Here is a 22185-nt window from a genome sequence, read left to right as displayed (position 1 = left end):
GGAGGAATTCGACATATTGGTATGTGTGCACAATCTTCCTGTTCCAAATAGAAAATTTAGGTTGAAGTTTTGAACCCCCCCCCCCCCGCAGTACATTTTTAGTGTAAAATTAGTGAAAACTGGGATTAGCCATCTGGTATGAAAACCATCCAGGAAAGTCCTTTAAAGCTCTTCCCTGCTTTAGATTGTGTGAATGAGTTTGCTGAAGTTTTGGAGTAAGATGATCATATCTTCATGTCACACTTCCCCCCCTCACTTCAGTGAAACAGCATTTTGAAAAAAGTGTCTTACATACAAATAGCAGTGGAAGGACTAGTGCTGCAGATTCTGACCCAGGTTTCCTGCTCATTTTGAGTGTTGGTACATTGACTCACATAATTTTTCTTCCACTAAACTAAAATTTGGACTCTAATTCTTTGTTTAAAGTTATTCTGATAGTGGGAGTTTTCTTTTAAGGTGATGATACAGGAAAAGGGGGAAACAAAGTCTGATGGACAGCTACTATGCTGTCATTCTGTCAATAAATATTCATTTCACATTAAATATTTTCTAAATTTACTGTAAATTTTTACTTGTCATTTAATTTTCAATAAGTAGCCAATTTAATTTTGTACAGTTGTCAGTTCTGAAATAAATATTCATCCAAATTGATTCTTTCCAAGCTCACATTTAACCTATATTCATTACATCATCCAATCATTAACTTCCATCAAGAGTCTTAAGAAACTGCAGCTTCTCTCTTCCTTCCCCTCCTGTAGGTGTTACACTCACAATCTCGGCATATTGATGTTAGGAACGCCTGTATAAGTTACATTCGCAAAAACAGAGAAAAATTTGAAGCGGTGAGTAAATGCTGTTTTTCTTCCTAAGTAGAAAGGGGAGGGATAGCTCACTGGTTTGAGCATTGGCCTGCTAAACCCAGGGTTATGAGTTCAATCCTTGAGGGGGCCACTTGGGGATCTGGGGCAAAATCAGTACTTGGTCCTGCTAGTGAAGGCAGGGGGCTGGACTCAATGACCTTTCAAGGTCCCTTCCAGTTCTAGGAGATGGGATATCTCCATTAATTATTATATTCTTTCTCTTTATTTTCCTAGCTCTGCACTGCTGTTTTGTAGCAGGGCTTCTAATAACTTAGATTCTACCTAGGTAGGTGTATAAAGCAAGTGACCCTAAAAAAGAATTGCTGCTTGTTAACTATGTTGGGTGGACTGTGCTTTCCACCCACCAATTACTAAGCTTAACTAGTAAGAAAATTTTAGGGCAGTATACCACCACCTTAATGAAGCATAAATAAAACAGAGCAGGATAGAGTAATGGTCAGTTATCCAGTCTTGGGGTGCCAGCAGGCTTTCTGTCATCAGGTTGGATCTGGGGAATGTTCTGCATTTACCCTCCCCCCATCCCCTTTGTTATATATACATTCTTTATATCTTGTAACATCATTCAGGCACAAGTTATTAAATCTTCCGTATCTTTGAATATTCTGTTCTAAGTATATTGTCATACATGTATCATAACTCACCCCAAATCCTTCTAATACATTATTACTTATTCTGCTAGAACTCTAATAGATAAGAAGATGCCATTTTTTTTTTAACCTGTGCTACCCTCCTCCTTACTCAATCCAACCATCTTTTCCATGCTTTAATGTGTTCCGTTATTTCTTAAAACAGTTGTCTTATTCTTACGTATCTGTTTCTTGTGGCCTTGGAGTTGCTATTTGGCTATTTTTCTCCAGTCAGTATCCATCCTCCCTAGTCTGTCTTACTAGGGAGTTCCACACCCGGCTAGTAAATCACAATCACGCTTTGCCTCATTATCTACACAGACCAAGAATCTGTGGAAGATAAGGCACAAACCATCTTTATGATTTGAAGTGTGTGTGTTTTTTTTTTTTTAGCAGATTTGAGAGCTGTGCCAACAAAACATATACAGAAAGCAGAAAAATTTGCTTTATGTTTTCTTGTAACATTGTTAAATATATAATATCTACTTTTCTAACACCGTTCATTATACATTTCTTTACAACTAATAACTAGACTCCATGAGCTTATTGGAAGATCTACATTTCTTGGAAGTGCCCCCCCCCCTTTTAAAAAATGTGTATTTACCATACTAAAATAAAAGGCTATTGAGCTGTAGGTTTTCTGTGGTATTGCTCCAGACTATTAATAGATTGCTGAAGAGTATTACCACTTACTTTATAGCAGTCATAATATAATTATGTAAGTAAATTCTCACATTTTGATGAAAATTAGATTTTTACCATGACTATGACTGAGATTTGATTAATAAGATGTCATTGATATTAATGGATTTTTAAGTGACTTTTTAATTTTATTATGTGGTATGATCATGTTACATGGAGTTTTTCAAAGATGTAAGAAACAAAGATCCCCAGTAAGGAGCCTACAGTCTAATTCTTACAAGCAGCTTATCGTTTTATAAGGAATGACATGTCTGTGGATGTAAATTCTGTAATTGCAAATCCCTGAAAAAAATCATGGAGCATGAAAAAAATCATGGAGCATAGTAGCATTTGATTATTGTAATTAAAGGTGGTGTCAGTGGCATTTAGAGTTCATTTACATTTGAGAAATATTTGACAACTTATTATGATAGGTCAGTGCAGGAAAGAGTACACTCTGTTCATGCTGTTATTGATGTGTAAAGGTCCCCAGTGGTAACACTTAAAAACAAAGGTTCCATTGCCCATTTGTTCAATTTTCAAACAAATACCTTTATGCTTTCTTCCATCCTGCCCCATGTGCTTGGGAGTTGCTCCTTGCAGACATTCACAGATCTTCCTCATTGTTCTTCTTAAACTCTCCTTTGCCAAGATGCTTACAAAAAACTTGACAACAGTTAGACTTTGATATGCTGAGACCTCTACCTATCCTGCTGACCAATATTGTCTCACTGTTTCTTTGTACTCCTACATCTGTCTCTCAGTATCCATCTGTTGCTTCTTGTCTTGTGCTTAGTCTGTAAGGTCTCTGGGGTAGAGACCATCTTTTTGTTCTAGGATTGTGGGGTCCTGGTCCATGACTAGGGCTCCTAGGTATTATGGTAATTAATAATCTAATAAACCACTTGCTGTCATATTTTTACAGTTTATAGAGGGGCCATTTGAAGAGTATTTAAAATGTTTGGAAAACCCACAGGTATGTATTACTTTAATTAAACTTGCATTATAGAATATAATATCTATTTATTTTGGTTGATTGAAATTAGTTTAAATATCTCAGTGCATTATACGCGGCTATATAGAATGTGTGTACAGACACATTTGATATATACATACACTGTTTTGGAGTTTGAATTTATTTGAAAAAAATTCTCTTTCAGAAATGACAGTTTGAAAGATCATAAAATTACATGTGGCTAGATCAGGGGTTGGCAACGTTTGGCACACGGGCTCGCCAGGGTAAGCACCCTGGCGGGCCGGGCCAGTTGATTTACCTGCTGACGCGGCAGGTTCGGCCGATCGCAGCCCCCACTGGCCGCGGTTCGCCGTCCCGGGCCAATGGGGGCAGCGGGAAGCCATGGCCAGCACATCTCTCGCCCGCGCCACTTCCCGCCACCTCCATTGGCCCGGGACGGCGAACCGTGGCCAGTGGGGGCTGCGATCGGCCGAACCTGCTGCGTCAGCAGGTAAATAAACTGGTCCGGCCCGCCAGGGTGCTTACCCTGGCGAGCCGCATGCCAAACGTTGCCGACCCCTGGGCTAGATGCTCACTTCTGTATTTGTTTTCTTTTTGTGTGACAACAGTGTATGGAAGAAGAGGACCATGGTTTCTGAAGCAGTTTTTGTTTCAGTCTCTGGCTGCATTTCCTTTTTTCTTCTGTCATAGTCTCTGTCACCACCACCAGCAGTGGTACCACTGTTGGCACATGTGCTAGGCCTCTGCTTCCCACATGATGTATCTCTCTTGATGGTGTGTGATACCTATGGAGTGAGAGAGACTCCTGTTCAAGGGAGTATTAACTTACCTATAGTACAATTGTTATGTAACCCTGAAAGGGAAACCTATATTTTAAAAATGAACCAAAACAGTTGTGTTGTTTTTTGTTTTGATTTTAAATATTCTTTTAAAACCCAAACCTTGCTGCCTTGTGCTAGTGGACAAGCATCAGAAAATGAAACTGACCAGTTTTTCTTTATACAAGCTTAAGGAAGTACAAGTGGTAAATTAAAAACCTAAATGGAAATTCTCTGTTTGTTATCTAAGAGGTGAGGAGATTTGTTTTTTGAAAATCTGATGTTGAACTCTCCAGAGTATAGGAAAACAAAATAAAAAGAAAGTGTGCAGTAACTACATTACTAGATTAGAGTGGTAGCTGTTAATCTGTATCAACAAAAACAACGAGGAGTCCTTGTGGCACTTGAGAGACAAACACATTTATTTGGCCATAAGCTTTCATGGGCTAGAACCCACTTCATCAGATGCATGAAGTGGAAAATACAGTAGCAGGTGTACATATACATAGTACATGAAAAGATGGGAATTGCCTTATCAAGTGTGTGGGGGGGTGTCAGTCTAACGATTAACAGTAGAATACCAAGGGAGGAAAAATCACTTTTATAGTGGTAATGAGGGTGGCCCATTTCAAACAGTTGACAAGAAGATGTGAGTAACAGTAGGGAGAAATTAGTATGGGGGAAATTAGTTTTTGTAATGACCCATCCACTCCCAGTCTTTTTTCAGGCCTAATTTGATGGTGTCCAGTTTGCAAATTAATTCCTGTTCTGCAGTTTCATGTTGGAGTCTGTTTTTGAAGGTTTTTGTTGTTGAAAAATTGCCACTTTTAAGTCTGTTATTGAGTGACCAGGGAGGTGTTCTCCTACTGGTTTTTGAATGTTATAATTCCTGATGTCAGATTTGTGTCCATTTATTCTTTTGCATAGAGACTGTCCAGTTTGGCCAGTGTACATGGCAGAGGGACATTGCTGGCACTTGATGGCTTATATCACATTGGTAGATGTGCAGGTGAACAAGCCCTTGATGGTGTGGCTGATGTGGTTAGGTCTTATGAGGGTGTCCCTTGAATAGATATGCGGACAGAGTTGGCACCGGGGTTTGTTACAGCGTTTGGTTCCCAGGTTAGTGTTTTTGTTGTGTGGTGTGTGGTTGCTGGTGAGTATTTGCTTCAGGTTGAGGGACTGTCTGTAAGCGAGGACTGGCCTGTCTCCCAAGGTCTGTGAGAGTAAGGGCTGGTCTACACTACCCGGGGGGATCGATCTAAGATATGCAGCTTCAGCTATGAGAATAGCGTAGCTGAAGTCGACGTATCTTAGATCGATTTACTTCGTGTCCTCACGGCGCGGGATCGACGGCCGCGGCTCCCCCGTCGATTCCGCTTCTGCCTCTTGCCTTGGTGGAGTTCCAGAGTCGACGGGGAGCGCGTTCGGGGATTGATTTATCGTGTCTAAATGAGACGCGATAAATCAATCCCCAATAGATGGATTACTATCCGGCGGGTAGTGAAGACGTACCCTTAGGCATCGTTCTTCAGGATAGGTTGTAGATCCTTGATGATGCGCTGGAGAGGTTTTAGTTGGGGGCTGTAGGTGACGGCTAGTGGCATTCTGTTGTCCTGGAACAAACCCTGGTGCCAACTCTGTCTGCATACCTTTTCAGCTCTCAATCCTAAATGAATTTCAGTTGATTTGGTTTAGTATGAAATTAAACTTTAAAAAAAAAAAAATGAAGAAGAAAAACTAAAGGTCCAGTCACATGTCATGTGAGAGAGTTATTGGACAATGCATTAGAGTGGTAATGAATACAGCAACTTTCACTTCTTAGGGCTTGGATAGATATACACATAAAAATAACACCACGGAACAATGATTGTTGTTTTTGTTGGCAATCTCTGCAGATAAGCCAAGGGAGTGACTCAGCAGGGAAACCTGAACTACATGGTTATCTCTGAAATGGTCCCTCCAGTTAAGAATTAAGGCACTCCACCAGTCATAGTGAAGAAGCTTGTGTTTGTTTTCTGTGTCTTACTTGGAATTTGATTAAACAGAAGACTTGAATTCCAGGACACTCATTCCACTACCTTTCCTAATAACTACATTAAAGAACAGAATTTAAAATGCGGGTTTTGAGTGCCAGGTTGCTCTGATACTACTTCTCTAAAGGAGAATCTTGGTAACCTGTTCAGATTTGTTGAAGGAATAATCAAGGGTGGATTAAAGAGAGCCATTAGAATTAATTTGGACTTTCAAAAAGTCTTTGTAAAGTTTCTCACTGGAAACTGTGTCGTCGCCACAGTCAGAATTGCTTCTCTGCTTTCCTCTTGCATTGGGTAGGGAATTGTGGAAGTTGGTAACTTACTGAAATCCAAATGTGCCCCCTCTCCAGTTATTTGTGGCAGGGAAGTAATGGCTGCACAGAATCTACTGTCCCTCTTTCACATGGACCCAAGGTCCAGGGATGCTGTACAGGGGATTGAAGGTGGAGAGTATGATTTAATCTTCTTTACATCCTGTCTGGCTCTGGTAAGATCACCCTCAAGCTGCAGTTACACTAGATAGGAACACATTTTACTAGGGATGTCAACTATTGCACTGCAGGAGAGCAGGCCCCTAAATGCCTGATCCAACACTCACTGAAGTCCATGTTAGTCTTTTCATTGATTTTAATGGATGTGGCTCATGTCCTAACTGCCTGGAGTTAGGAAGACTCTTCCCTGCCTACATAGGCAGCAGTATTGTGTAAGGCTATGTCCTCACTATGGGGGGGGGGAGGTGTCGATTTAAGATACGTAAATTCAGCTACGCGAATATCATAGCTGCATTTGACGTATCTGAGTTGACTTACCCCGCTGTGAGGACGGCGGCAAATCGACCTCCGCGACTCCCCCCTCGACGGCGCTTACTCCCACCTGCGCTGGTGGAGTACAAGCGTCGATTCGGGGATCGATTGTCGTGTCCCGACGAGACGTGATAATTCGATCCCCGAGAGATCGATTTCTACCCGCCGATTCAGGCGGGTAGTGAAGACGTAGCCTAATTGTCCAGTATGGGTGATTTATACTTTCTTGTAAAGCATCTTGATGCTTGCAAACAAGATACCAGACTGGATGGAGAAATGGTTTGTAGGTGGAGAGTACGATTTAATCCTCTTTACATCCCGTGTGGCGGTGGTAAGATCGCCCACATCTGCAGTTACACTAGATGGGAACAAATTTTACAAATGGACGTTATGTGAATTCCTATTATGTTACGCTTTTTAAAGCATATTCATATGATACTGAATTTAGAACATCTATTAAAAAAAGAAAGGCATAGCAGGGAAAAATGAAATGAAACTACTAGTTAAACACTGATGGACACGATTTTCTTATCTTTAGGGTAATAATCATGCAGGGCTTTGGAGCGGTGCTCTGGCTCCGCTCCAGCTCCAGGCAAAAACCTGCAGCTCCACTGCTCCGGAGCTGCTCCAGCTCCGGGCTCCACTCCAAAGTCCTGTTAAGTCATGTACTCTTTCTTCTTGCTGATTAGCTTAAGGGGCAGGGATGGAAGACAGCAGATTCTTTTCTCATTGTGATACTTATAGGTGAATGTATGCAGCAATAGCAAATGGGCAATAATTGGCTATGATACATACAATAAGTTGTCTGTCCTCTTTCCCACCTCTCAGTGGCAGTAATAATTGGTTAGGAAACAAAAGATCTTTCAGGGTAAAAGGCAAAGATTTTCACACTGTCTAGGCCATAATATCTTCGTGCCCCATTGTATTTAAAAATAACAGTACAACACCTCTCAGAATAGGTGCTTTTAATTTAAGACCTGCAAGGATAGTTTAAAGGTATTGGGTAAAATTTTCAAAAGCACCTAATAGGCTTCAAAGTCAGTTTTCAAAATTTTACCCACTGCTTGCCTAGGTTGACGTACCTTTACAACTTTATTTTTATTACATTTTGATGCCAGATTACATTCTCTTATGCATGATAAACTTTCATTCTCTAAATTTGAGTAGAGAACAACTATGAAAGACCGTTTCTATACACTATTCCAAGTTACAAAATCTATGGTTTTGCTGTTCCATATTACAAAATGAGTGTGACTACACAAAGTAAAACCTTTGGCTGAAATCCAGGCTTAGAATGTTACGTATTATCTCATGGTAATGATTTTTTTTTGTTTTTGTTTATCCAAATGTGCAATAAAACTTTAGTTTATTTGAAAGAATTTCTTTGTTTTACTTTTTCAATACAGGAGTGGGTTGGACAAGTGGAAATAAGTGCCCTTTCTCTTATGTACAAGTAAGCAAAATTTGAATACTATTTAATGAGTCATATAATGGGAAAAATGTAACCTATTTCAATTAATCAGGTGCTTATATAAAGTATTTGGCTAATTTAAACATTAATTGAAATATTAGCTCTTAAAATAATGGAACATTCATGTTGAAAAACCAAACTGTCAATGAAATATTACTTTCAAAGTACTTAGGTGAGCTATAGATGCATGAAGTTGCATGTTACTTTGTGTGAGGTTCTATGCAGTTTACATTTTAGTCTGTCAGTGAGACTCGGTTTTAAAGCCATGAACTCTGGACAGATGTAAGATGATTGAAGTAGTCATATTTAATCTCTAAGGACAGGCTGCTGGTGGTCTTGTTGCTTCATTACTTTTTGCTGGCTAGTTATGGGCCAAATTTAGCGCTAGTGTAGACAGGTGTAACTCCATTGAAGTCAGTCATTTCATTTGCTTGCACCAGGACTAAATCTGGACTTGTGTCTCTAGGCAGAACCACTTACCAGCCCTCATAGCTGGAGGGGGAAGTCTAGTGGTGAAATAAAAATAGATAAATTGCTTTGAAGGCAGGATATATTTGCATCCAGGACCCCAAGTGGTAATTAAACACCAAGACAGACACATATAAGGGAACCTCCTCTTCTCATTAGCAAGTGGTGGGAGGAGTGTGGTGCTTATATTTCCCTGCAGAGTGAAAAATGCAAGAATCTTTTCAGGTTTGCACCCCTACTGGGAAAGGGGCAGTAGCAGAGGCAATGACATGTTTAGAGGGGAAACCACCACCTCCTCTTTCTGGAGGAGGTGGGAGGAAAAATCGTGTTTCCCTTCCCCCTTTCTGAGAGAAGAAATGGAAACAAGAGGAGGTATAAATTTCCAGGCATAGGGAGGGATGACAGGCTACTCTTGGCAGGCACTAGTCAAGAAAAAAATGGAAGACCAGATCAGTTTGTGCTCCACTGCAGCCTTTGTTACTGACCTTTTGTTGGCTGGTGTCTGGTAATTTTTTCTAGATCTCCAGAAAAGAGATGGCTCCCCTGAAAGACAGAAGAACTTAACAATCAAGGAGATTTAGAATACATTTTTCCTTTCCAAACGATTTCTTCTAGATTTGTTTTTAGAATAATTTTCTATCTCTAAAAATTTACCTATGAACACATGACTTAATCTTGCAGAGTTTATTAGTGTTTCTGATTAGACTAAGAGACGAAGAAATTGAAAAACAATAGTGATTACTGAACAAAGAATTAAAATAGGTGGGAATTTTATCCAAAGGATAAATACAAAGATAATGATTAAAATAAAGTTAAGATTATGATGACACAGATTGATAACAACTTGGAAATAAAAAATGAAGATTGATATTCTCTTTCACTCGTGCTCTTGTGGAATAGAAAAGGCAAATAAGATAGCATGTGGGTTTTAACTGTGAATTTTCAAGTTCTTGTTAGTTTGTATCACATTTGACATTTTATGTGCTACTTTTTAAGGTAATAAAATTTTTTTTTTTAAAATGCAAATTTGGAATATGCTAAGATATAATATGGAATAGGCTCTTTGTGTTGAATCCTTCTAAGTGTGATATGGCAGAATTATTTCTGCTTGAAAAGCCATCCCTGCAATTGTGCAACATCTACTTAGCAACACATGCCTTTGTAAAAGATGAATCTCAGTGCTCATGCAGCATGCTGGGTTGACAGCTTTGGAGATGGAAATCCTCGAACTGCACAACAGTTCAGTGTGGCACAGATAGTCAAAGCTTCCTCATGTTGCCTCACCAATGTGCTTCAACTCTATTATAGGAATAGGGAAGCAGCCCAGTCTCCATGCCCGTTAATATATTATTATTTGTATGCAAAGCAACAAATGAGTTGCAACTGGTTACCATATTTCATTAGCCATTTGACAAGAAATGAAACAAAATTACACTGTTATTTTTACTTCTTGACTATAGTACTTGAACCATTGTAAACTAGTGGAGTGAGAAGTTCTATGAGAATTTTGAATAGTTACTTGGGAGAGAAAGGGAGAAACATCCTGACTTAAACTACCTTCTGCATTTGTCGAGATTGTTAATGCTTTGATATTTATAACACTGAATTTTGTGGTCTGATGTTTCTAAGTTTAACTTTTACTGGTTTTGTACAGAGAGATTCTGCGTTAACTGTGTGTAATGGATTTATATATCCTGTCAATTCTTTAGAGGAATAGTATTGTATCCATCTGCAAGGTTCACTTGTACTTTGGGCTGGTCGAAATTCTCTGAATGTGTTTTTGGGCAGAAAATTGAGGTTTTTTGTTTTTGTTTTGTTTGTTTTTCTTTAGTGCCTAGTTTCCATGGCGTGTGTGTGTGTGTGTGTGTGTGTGTGTGTTTGTCTGTTTTTTTTTAACCTGAAAACTGACACATTTTGACTTAGAAATACTGCTGTGGTACTGCATGGAAGTTATAGTTCAGTTGCCTCGTGACCCCATTGTCCTCTATGGCCTGGGTTTCCCCAAGACGTACCATGGCCTAGGATCCCCATGATGCACTGCTTTCCCTCTCCAGGGGGGTGAAGGACCATAGCGCACCATAAGAGATGTAGTCCAACCAGAGAGCTTGGCTTATAGAGGAAAATAAGAACATGAGAAAACCAAACTACAGCTCCCATGAGGTACTGCACCAGGAGTTCCAAAATATTTTGGTTTTTGAATTTCTGCTGAGAAAATAAAAATTTTCTGTGGAAAATAAGCCAATTTTTTTTACTAGCTCTGCTTATACTGATATTAATCACTATTCTTTTTTATTTTTTTTTTAAGGAGTGTTTTTTTTTTTTTTTTTTTTTTTTTTTTTTTTTATGCTTAGATAGTCCTTGAATTTTCACTTGAATTCTCACTCTGAATATATTTTCACTTGAATTCTTGTTTTTTCTAGGAAGGATTTTATAATATATCAGGAACCAAATGCTTCTCCTTCACGTGTAACTGAAAATGACTTTCCTGACAAGGTAAAACAAAACCAAACAAAAATATTTTTATGACTAATATAAGATGCAATTATCAATTAAAATGTTCTTAAAGCAAATAGGTAATCACAGTTCTCATTACTCAATACACAAGTAATATATATTTTTAATAGCCTAGGACTTGTTACAGTTTGAGAATGTCACAACAGTCTTCTCTTTGTAATGAAAAATGAAACAACAATAAAATGTATAAAACAGTGTGGCCCCTAGTTTTGGACATTAAATGGAACAATAGAGTGAAATAATAACTTATGTCTACAGAAATAACTCATATTGTAATATGTTGTATGTTATATTTGGTAGCTATTGTTAGGTACTAATATGTAGTTGGTTTATTTAAAAAGGAGTCTTAAATTCCTTATTATCGTACATGTTTATAACATCAAATTATCTGCTACAAATCAAACCTCTTACATACATTTTTCTGTATTAGCAGAATTTTTCTAGTTGACTAGATCCAGTATATATCCACAGAAAGTTGTAGTATCTTTTTTTCTCTCTAGTGATTATGAAGCCCTGAAAATTTTGCAGCACAGTATGTGGGCACATAGAATTGCATTGAAAAAGATGCTGTTAACTTTATAAAATCATCACATGACAAATCACTTGTTTAAATATCCTTTCTCTCCTCTTCTCTAGGTACTACTGTGTTTTTCAAATGGAAATCACTATGATATTGTTTATCCTATAGAGTATACAGAAAGAGCTGCTTTGTGCCAATGTAAGTACTATTTTGGTTGGTAAGCTTTGCAGTAAAGTATATGGTTTCACCAAAGGCCCAAAAAAGTGATTGCTCTTTGTTTTGCACTATTAACAAATCTTCATCTAGAGCTCTTTTCCTTTGCTTAAAGTATAGTTGTACCTGAACCTACCATTGTAGTGATGTGGTTTTCAACTCATGTAGAACTAGTCAACAAAGGCTGCGTCATCCTGACCAGAGATTTGGATTATGATCTTGTCATCTTTTGAGGCATGATGAAATTGATTGCATATAGTAAAGAAACGAGAGAGACCAGTATTTATGATTTGTAAAGCTAAATGCAAAAGAAATAGAAAAGGATAGCTTAATTCCTCTTTATTGGGCCTGGATATTCTATCATTGAGACTTCAACCTCCTAATTCACAGTAATTGCATTATCACTTGGCCACAATGCCAGTTTTATATCTGTACTCTAAACAATAAGAGAAAGTTTGTCAGTGTTAATTGTGGAGTTCTTGCATGTCTGAATTTCCACTGAAATCAGGTGTGTTAATGAGCATGAATGAGAATTGAAGGGTTAGGCCCAAAGTAAAATAAACTTTTTTGTCTTTTTTTACTGGATGTTTATTTTTTATTGTTGTAGTAGTGCCTAAAGTCCTCTGTCAGGTATGAGGGCCCATTGTGCTAGGCACTCTACAGACATAGGCCTTGGTTCTTCAATCGAGCACAGTGTGCATGCCCATTCAATTGCGCGATTGGGGTCAAAGTCACTATCCCAAAGAGTTGAGGGCTTAGTTTTCAGTAGTGCTGAGTCCCCACAGTTGAAATCAGTGGGAACTTCAGGGGCTCTGCACTTGTAAAAATCTGGTGTTTATAATCTGTAAATTGTAACTCTATTTCTTCTTCACCTAACATTTCAAAAAGTTTTCTTGACACTATTTAAAATAACCTCTCAGATGTTGAGTAAAATCTCATTTGCAGTCATTAAATCCTAACTGATTTTCCCCCCAGCTCTTCTTTATGAATTGCTGTATGAAAAAGTGTTTTGTACTGATGTGAATAAAATCCTAGTGGAACTAGGTGTGACAGAGGAAAATAATGGTAGCAGTGAAGTGTCTGATTCAGATTCAGAAGACGACAACTGCAAGTAAGGGGTATTTTAAAATTAATTATTAAATTATGGTTGAGCAATTCACAGTGATTAGATAGTATTTTGCTCCCTGCCAGGAGCTCTACTGACTACGTGTCATTTTAAAAATAGTTTACTTACAAGAGGGAGGAAAAAGGTCAAGGGTGAATTGTAATTCTCATGAAAGTATGAAATTTGTACTGTTCACTAGATCTTACATAGGATTTTGTGGTGCCTTCTGCAATCAGAGGGATGGTTTTGCCTGCATTCCAGGTTTAGATCACCTGTAGTAGAGGAAGGTCTATCACTGCTGCATGCTCCCTCTTCCTGTCAAACCACAGAAGCCGCTCTATGGGGAATTTGACAGTGTTCCAGCTTCATACGTGAGGCAGGGAATGTAATGAGGTATGGGGGCTGGCTCTGTTGGATTCTCCTCATGCTGAAAATCATTGGAGGAAGCTGGTGGAAGCTACTACAGAAAGAAGGTCAAATTCTGATCTTGTTTAAATGTGTGTAAATAGTGAGTATCTCCATAGCCTACAGAGGAATTACTCCTGATTTACACTGGTGTAACTGAGAGCAGAATTTAGACAAGAATCTGCTTCAACTTATGCTGCTTCCTTCTCTGTGGATTGCCCACTGGGAGGGGGTCCCAGGGCAATTGGGGGAGCCCCTGGCAGCATGGCTTTTGCAATGTATCAGTTTTTGGATCCTTATGAGCATATGATGCTAAATAATAAGGCATTTTTGTAACTGAGAGGGCATATAGTCATTTGAGACTAGATTGAGACCACCAAACGCATTACCAATGTGAGAAAGCTAGAACAAGTAACCTTACTCCTGTCTCAACACAAATTACATACATTTTGCTGCTTTCGTTAAGCAGTATTTTAAAATTATTTTTCTTGTTTTTAGGGAAAAGTTGAGATTAGTGTGTGTGTGTTTTCTTAATTATTTATCTGGAGCAAGTTTTATATTTTTTTTGAGGAAGAGTGAATTTAATTTTTTAGAAATTAAAATTTTGCCATAGCTGCTATTATGTAATGAAGAAAGCAGTAATCTTCAAATGCAGAAGATCTCCTTCAGCTGTTCTTAGAAACAAATGATGTTTTTTACCCTCTGTTCATGGGAAGCAAACTTTTCAATAGCAGCAGGTGTAGAAGATGAGGGAAAATGAGAATGACCAGACTCAGGCTAGGTAATAAATATGAGTTGATTAAATGGCCTCATTTGTTTCTTCAGTTGAGTCGGGTTGTTTTCTCTCAGGCCTGATTGCTAAAGTCTCATCTAAAGGACTTACATTTCCTGTTTCAAATTTTTACTGGGTGAGTTGCTAAATCTAATTTGGAACTGTACAGTCTGTACTGAATTTTATTTGTGAATATAACAAGAGAATAACTTTCATTTTGTGGAACTTCATAATTATGCTTCTAAGAGCAATATATATTCACCAGTGCATATAGTGTGAAATTTTTTAGCTTCATTATGAAGGTTAGGGGTAATTCTTGTGTACAATATGGAAGGTATTTCTGATCAGTTTATGAATCCTAATTTCAACTACGTCATTTAAAGCATCTTATTCTTTACAGAAGTAAAACTGCTGCAGTTAATGATATGAATGGATTAAAGTCTCTTTCCGGCAACAAGGTATTTTTACATTAACCCTTCTTTCCTATTTAGTTGTATTTGGCTGTATTTTACAAAGGTTAATGTTTCTCGAGTAACTTGAGTTTCTTCATTTTTAAATATGGTACATTAGGAGAACTATATAGTTCTTAAAGTTATATTCAAATTTGCATTAGAAATCTCACGGGTTAGGGGCCATCCTTACTGTTGCTTAGTGTCTAGCTTTGTTGCTGTGTGTTGAAAGGAAATTCCCTTTCATAGCTGTTAATGCTTTTATAAGCATCTAACTGCTTTACATTCCAGTTTGACACTTGTGAGTGATCTGATACTAAATGAGCGGCTGTAAATCTGTATGTATTTGGTCACTTGCTACTTTGTTCTGTTTTGTACAGCACCTTAAGAACAATGGAAATCCCACCTCATTTTTGCCTAGAAAAGTACTTCAGTCACTCAATCCGTCGGTTTACAGAAATGTTGAATATGAAGTTTGGCTAAAGTCAAAACAGGGTAAGTTAGTATTTAAGGCCCCATCCAGAGCCCCTCTTTGTCAAGCTGATCTATAAGGGTGGGCTCTGTGAAGTCCCAAAAATGCTTTGAGCAAGTGCAGGGATCTGCCCACATGTGTTAGCTTGCAGATTCGGGGCCTAAATAGTTATTTCAGTCCCAAGATACTAATGGGACAAACATTAAATTAAATTAGATTGTTCTTTGTTGCAGTGCCTAAACAATTTTTATAATAGGTGGAAAATTATTGTAATCTGACTGCTATATACTGATGTTGTTTACAGATCAGCAAAAACGGGATTTTTCCATTGCTGCTGGCATGCAATATTCAGTTGGAGATAAATGTAAAGTAAGTAGTTAGTTGAAATAATAACTTCTATGCCTTGTGTCCTGGAGACCAATTTTTTCCTTGGCTTTTGGTTTAACTGCATTGTTAATATTTTCTATTTAAATTTTTTTGCCTACATTTAAATGAGTATGCTCATTTATTATGTGAATACCCTTAGTTGGAAACTCTGCCAATAAAGATGCAGTAGGATATGCTTGGGGAGCATAAAGTGTGATAAAATGTATTATGCAAAAAGGCCTCAGTCCTGCAGACACTCGTGCTTAATGTCCCAAGTTACATTCAGTAGGACAGTTAATGTGCTTAAATTGAATCACATGCATAAGTGTTTGCAGGCTCAGGGCCTGAGTCCGCATCCAAAAACTAACACTTGTGCCTGTCTCACAAACTTTTGCACCCAGTCTTAATTTTATGATTTATTTTAGGCCATTTATTGTAGAATAAGTTGCTTTATTTAAAAAAAAAAATCAGTTTCTAACTAGGAATAAAGTAGTGCTGTTTTGGGCAAGAACGCTAGGGATATCCAAGTGAAACAGGAAGAAGACACTGAAGCAGAGTTAAAAAGATGGAGATTTTACTGTAGCAGTGTTCCTAACCATGCCCTCTGGATTCTGTTGCAAGTAATGGAAAGTTTCTTCACCTTATGTTTTTTTTTTTTATTATATTCTGTACTAACTTAATTAAATGTTTTAATATCCAGGCATCACGTTATTGGAAAGGGGAAAAATGACAGCCGTACTTCTGAATTTCTTGATGAGGAAAAAATAGTGATAGGATGCTTAAAAACAATAAATCTTGACATAAAACAAAGTGGGGGAAAAATCGTAATACTTAACCGTATTTTCATTATGCATCCAGTATTATTATTGTAGTGCCTACGGGACCATTTGGGATTCAGGGCCCCATTGTGATAGGTACTTCACATGGATGCACACACAGACTCTCCATGCTCCTGCAATTTTACAGTCTCTGTATATGGTAGGATAATGATAGCTGCATTTAAAAACCAAACCAAAAAAACCCAACAGACAAGTGGGAAAGGGACAACAGGATAAGGATAAACAGTGAAACATATGTGATTAGTGTGTTGAGTAGCCTCAGCACATAAAATGCCTATACACGTTTTATTGTTCCTTAATCTTAGGAATGTAAACGTTATGTCTGCAGAAACCATAATTAATCATTATCATGACTTTTTTTTTTTACAAAAGAATGAAATATGTATGTTTTTATTTAAAAAATCACTGACAAAATGATTGTTTCAGGAGGTAAACTTTTGAAAGGACTGGTATTAATATCCCTAGTGAGACTACATTAATAAAGTTCCATCTGTGTCAAAAAATGTTCTGTGCTAGAATTTTAACCAAGCTGAGCATACTTTTCAAAACAGTATGTTGCTATCCTGTTCTCTAATGCATTACTTGCTTTTAAGTGTTATTCCAGGTTGGTTTGAAGGCTGTGATTTCTCCAACACTGTATAGAGTAATGCTGTCGGGGAATCTTTTGATTTTTGTATAGGGTCATTCAAATAAGTAGTAGGGGTTAAAGTTTACCTTTGATTATTTTTAACACTATCATGGAAGCAACATTTCTTGATATCCCCCAGGACTTCTGTTATTGCCAAGGGGGCAGTTGCTGACATTGCTGGGTGTTCAAGGGTTAAATCTTCCCTTTTTAAAAAAAAAAAAAAATAAAAATAAAGGAAAAATATATGGAGATATACCTATCTCATAGAGCTGGAAGGGACCCCGAAAGGTCATTGAGTCCAGCCCCCTGCCTTCACTAGCAGGACCAAGTACTGATTTTGCCCCAGATCTCTATGTGGCCCCCTCAAGGATTGAACTCACAACCCTGGGGTTAGGAGGCCAATGCTCAAGCCACTGAGCTATCTGTCCTCCCCCCACCCCCATTTTGCCATAGCACTACTTAGGTGGAGGGATAGGTCAGTGGTTTGAGCATTGGCTTCCTAAACCCAGGGTTGTGAGTTCAGCCCTTGAGGGGGCCATTTAGGGAACTGAGATAAAAAAATCTGTCGTCCCTTTTCTTTGAGTGTTCTTTATGTACTACTCACAACGTCTTTTTTTCCCTGATAATTTTTCCACAGGTGCGCTTAGACCACAATGGGAAATTTTATAATGCCCATATCCAAGAGGTTCGCTCTGAGAATGGACCAGTTATTGTTTTTGTAGAAGAGCTTGGAGAAAAGTAAGTAAACTTTTCATATATAAGTTTATCATGTAGAACTTTATTAATGCAGGTTCCCCCCTTTTTAGTGTTTATCATCTGCTGATCATTTTACCATAGCAGTACTTCAGATAAAGGGCTGGTTGCATTTCTACAGTAACTGAAACTGTCTGAACAACAGTTACGTTGCTATTCTAAAAGTGTGAACTTACTCCCCAACCCTATCTACACACAGCATAAAAACATCTTGTAGTTGTGTACCTCTGTAAATTATGGTATATTTTAGGACTGTCAAGCAATTAAAAAAACGAATTGTATGATTAAAAAAGTTAATTGCGATTAAACAATAGAATACCATTTATTTAAATATTTTTGGATGTTTTCTACATTTTCAAATATATTGATTTCAATTATAACACAGAATACAAAGTGGACAGTGCTCTTTTTATATTTATTTTTCATTACAACGTAATACAAGTACTGTAATGAACTCTCTATAATAAAGTTGAACTTACAAATATAGAATTATGTACAAAAAATAACTGCATTCAAAAATAAAACCATGTAAAACTTTAGAACCTACAAGTCCACTCAGTCCTACTTCAGCCAATCGCTCAGACAAACATGTTTGGTTACCATTTGCAGGAGACAATGCTCCCCACGTCTTGTTTACAATGTCACCTGAAAGTGAGAACAAGTTTTCGTTTGGCACTGTTGTAGCCAGCATTGCAAGATATTTACGTGCCAAAGGTGCTAAAGATTCATATGTCCCTTCATGCTTCAACCACCATTCCAGAAGACTTGTGCCCATGCTGATGATGGGTTCTGCTTGATAACGATACAAAGCAGAACGGACTGATGCATGTTCATTTTCATTATCTGAGTCAGATGGTGGCTTGGGTTCCGTATTTTCCGCATCAGTGTTGCTCTTTTAAGACTTCTGAAAGCATGGTCCACACTTCGTCCTTCTCAGATTTTGAAAGTATCAGGGGGTAGCCGTGTTAGTCTGTATCTACAAAAACAACAAGGAGTCTGGTGGCACCTTAAAGACTAACAGATTTATTTGGGCATAANATACGTTAATTAAATTTGTGACTGAACTCCTTGGGGGAGAATTGTACATCTCCTGCTCTGTTTTACCCACATTCTACCATATATTTCATGTTATGGCAGTCTTGGATGATGACCCAGCACATGTTGCTGTTTGTTTTAAGAACACTTTCACTGCAGATTTGACAAAATGCAAAGAAGGCAGCAATGTGAGATTTCTAAGGATAGCTACAGCACTTCGACCCAAGGGTTAAGAATCTGAAGTGCCTTTCAAAATCTGAGGAGTCTGGTGGCACCTTAAAGACTAACAGATTTATTTGGGCATAAGCTTTCGTGAGTAAAAACCTCACTTCTTCGGATGCATAGAGTGAAAAACTATGTTTCACTCTATGCATCCGAAGAAGTGAGGTTTTTACTCACGAAAGCTTATGCCCAAATAAATCTGTTAGTCTTTAAGGTGCCACCAGACTCCTCAGATTTTGAAAGGCACTTCAGATTCTTAACCCTTGGGTCGAAGTGCTGTAGCTATCCTTAGAAATCTCACATTGCTGCCTTCTTTGCATTTTGTCAAATCTGCAGTGAAAGTGTTCTTAAAACAAACAGCAACATGTGCTGGGTCATCATCCAAGACTGCCATAACATGAAATATATGGTAGAATGTGGGTAAAACAGAGCAGGAGATGTACAATTCTCCCCCAAGGAGTTCAGTCACAAATTTAATTAACGTATTATGTTTTTTAATGAACATCATCCGCATGGAAGCATGTCCTCTGGCCTAAGCATGAAGGGGTATACGAATGGTTAGCATATCTGGCACATAAATATCTTGCAACGCTGGCTACAAAAGTGCCATGCCTGTTCTCACTTTCAGGTGACATTGTAAATAAGAAGTAAATAAGAGCATTATCTCCCGTAAATGTAAACAAACGTGTTTTGTCTTGGCAATTGGCTGAACAAGAAGTAGGACTGAGTGGATTTGTAGGCTCTAAAGTTTTACGTTGTTTTGTTTTTGAGTGCAGTTATGTAACAAAAAAAAATCTACATTTGTAAGTTACACTTTCACAATAAAGAGATTGCACTACAGTACTTGTATGAGGTGAACTGAAAAATAGTATTTCTTTTATCATTTTTACAGTGCAAATATTTGTAATACAAAATAATATAAAGTGAGCACTATACACTTTGTATTCTGTGTTGTAATAGAAATCAATATATTTTTAAATGTAGAAAAACATCCAAAAATATTTAATAAATTTCAATTGGTATTCTATTATTGAACAGTGCGATTAATCACAATTAATTTTTTTGAGTTAATCGCATGAGTTAACTGTGATTAATTGACATATTTATTCTTTAAAAAACTCAAATTAGAGCATTTTCTGTACAAACTCCAAACCTAGACAGCATGATATTTTCCCACTAGGGAATTACTGGTAATGCTTCTGTAATTGGATGCTAGAACTGTGGCTAACTTTTACGTTCAAAGTGTTGTGAAAGGGAATAGCAGACTTATGTAATCGCTAATTAACTCTTTAGTCTGCCTGATTTCATACAGAAAGAGCTGTGTGTTGATTGAATTAATACTCATGTCTTTATCCCCAGATATCAAGGCAACAAAATGGCTGTTATCTGAGCCATCTCCCTTAAGTTGTATTGCAGGTGCTGTAACTTCTTCCTCACTCTCTCACAGAATAACTCCTGATCATGTGATAAGGGTTGAAGAGAGTTGTTGAGGGAAATCTCTCCAATGCTAAGGTTTGAAGAGAGGAATCCAGACAGGGAACACTTTCTCCAGTCATAGCATTGGGACGGAAGGAGTAAGACACTTGGCAACTGTGATGTCATCTTGCAAAATTGTATTTTATTTTGCAAATTTGCTATAGTTATATTAGAACTGCCTTTAATAGGTGCATGGAGTAACAGTCAGTTACAGTTCAAGTTTAAACCAGTACTCATCCACCCTCCCCACCAAACTGAATATCTTCATATCCGATAATTCAAATGCCACTTTCAGTTCATGCTGCCTGCCTAGATAAAAGCAATCAATGCTCTGTAATTTAAAGTTCGTTTATATCCCTGGCTATATCCCTAAATCTGTTGTCATGTTCCTGACTAACACGGCTGCTACTCTGCAATCTGCCCAGTGTGCTGCTCTTTGTGACATTCTGTAAAGATTAAGATGGAAAAGCCCTGTAGTTTCCAAATCAAGGACATATGTACGTGTTTGTCCACAAAGCTTTAGAAAGTGCTGATAAGTTGTCTGTTTTCACTTGATATTTTCTTTAGTTTGCTTTAAAATGACTACTTAGTCAAGGGAGGAAAGTAGACATAGTCACTGGTCTCATTAATTGAATGTTCTTACTATCCCTCTGCCTTGTCTTTGTGTCAGGATATTAAAATATCTATTTTATACGTAAAAATCAATAAGCTATTCTCCCTCCCCTCAAAAAAAAATATATTTTTTTAACAAAACTTGTTTTTGGGTTATTTTCATTACAAAATAGCATCGTTATGAGTTAAAATTGTGCATGTTCTGTACAAATTGTTGAAAACTGTTTCAGTTTAGAAGCTTATTTCTGTTTCTGAGAACTCAAAACTATAAGACCTTTAACTGTTTTTTTTTTTTTTTACTGTCCTCGTTAAGCTCATGCAACATGTTAAACACAAGAGCAAAGAAAACTTCAATGTATTTCTCCCAGAAACAGAAAAGAGCCTTCTGTCATAGTAAACATTTGGTGTTGTTTATACTAACCCCAGTCCAATCTATAGACCTCTATATTTTTTCTCTTTCTGTTATGCAGGCATGCTGTCTCACTGAAAAGCCTTAAACCACTTCCACAGGCATCCCCTATGGAGGGCTGGAATACTGTGTCAGGGAAGAAGATAAAAAAGTTCTCTACAGCATGTGGGCAAAATATTCAGCCTGGTAGGATTCTTCCCTCTTCTAATTGCAGAAACATTGTCTCTAGTAATTGTGAGAAAAATATTATGAAATGTTTCTGCTTCTGTGACACAGATGCAGACTGCAGAGGGCCAAAGAATCAAAGCAAGCCAATAAAAACCCAGTCAGTGCTACCTCCTCGACAACAGTATGCTGTGGGAACCAGACTGCATCAGTTCTCACAGTCTCAGCAGACATCTACTGAGCACAAAACTCCGGGCAGGAATCCCTCCCAGTCTGTAAGGTAAAATGAGAAATAAGATCTCCATTATCTTGAGCCTTGGCCATTTACAGCTCAAAGGCTTGTTTCTTGTGCATCCCAGCTGATGTTCAATATCAAGTGTGACAGATATGGCAATATCCTTGAAAGACCTTACTGTATTAAGTTTAAAAAATATATATATTTATTACTGTGGGCCGGAATTGTATGTAAC

General features: G+C 37.8%; 1 protein-coding gene across 4 annotated transcripts in view; it reads left to right on the top strand.

The window, feature by feature from the left end:
• OTUD4 (OTU deubiquitinase 4) overlaps positions 1–22185 on the top strand; it is a 46274-nt gene that overhangs the window by 2673 nt on the left and 21416 nt on the right. For 3 of the 4 annotated variants that reach the window (XM_034771271.1, XM_034771274.1, XM_034771273.1), the window contains 12 exons: positions 759–842; positions 3114–3164; positions 8228–8274; positions 11181–11253; positions 11911–11992; positions 12983–13118; positions 14690–14747; positions 15119–15233; positions 15515–15579; positions 17681–17781; positions 21612–21736; positions 21827–21995. In XM_034771271.1, coding sequence (XP_034627162.1) covers positions 759–842; positions 3114–3164; positions 8228–8274; positions 11181–11253; positions 11911–11992; positions 12983–13118; positions 14690–14747; positions 15119–15233; positions 15515–15579; positions 17681–17781; positions 21612–21736; positions 21827–21995 — 1106 coding nt within the window. Of the gene's footprint in view, positions 1–758; positions 843–3113; positions 3165–8227; positions 8275–11180; positions 11254–11910; positions 11993–12982; positions 13123–14689; positions 14748–15118; positions 15234–15514; positions 15580–17680; positions 17782–21611; positions 21737–21826; positions 21996–22185 lie in introns of those variants that run through there. The other variant, XM_034771275.1, reaches the window with a different exon arrangement.

This window comes from Trachemys scripta, chromosome 5, assembly GCF_013100865.1.
Source record: "Trachemys scripta elegans isolate TJP31775 chromosome 5, CAS_Tse_1.0, whole genome shotgun sequence".
Classification (NCBI taxonomy): domain Eukaryota; kingdom Metazoa; phylum Chordata; order Testudines; family Emydidae; genus Trachemys; species Trachemys scripta.
The sequence above is the reverse complement of the archived record's forward strand: the minus strand, read 5'-3'. Positions and strand labels throughout refer to the sequence as shown.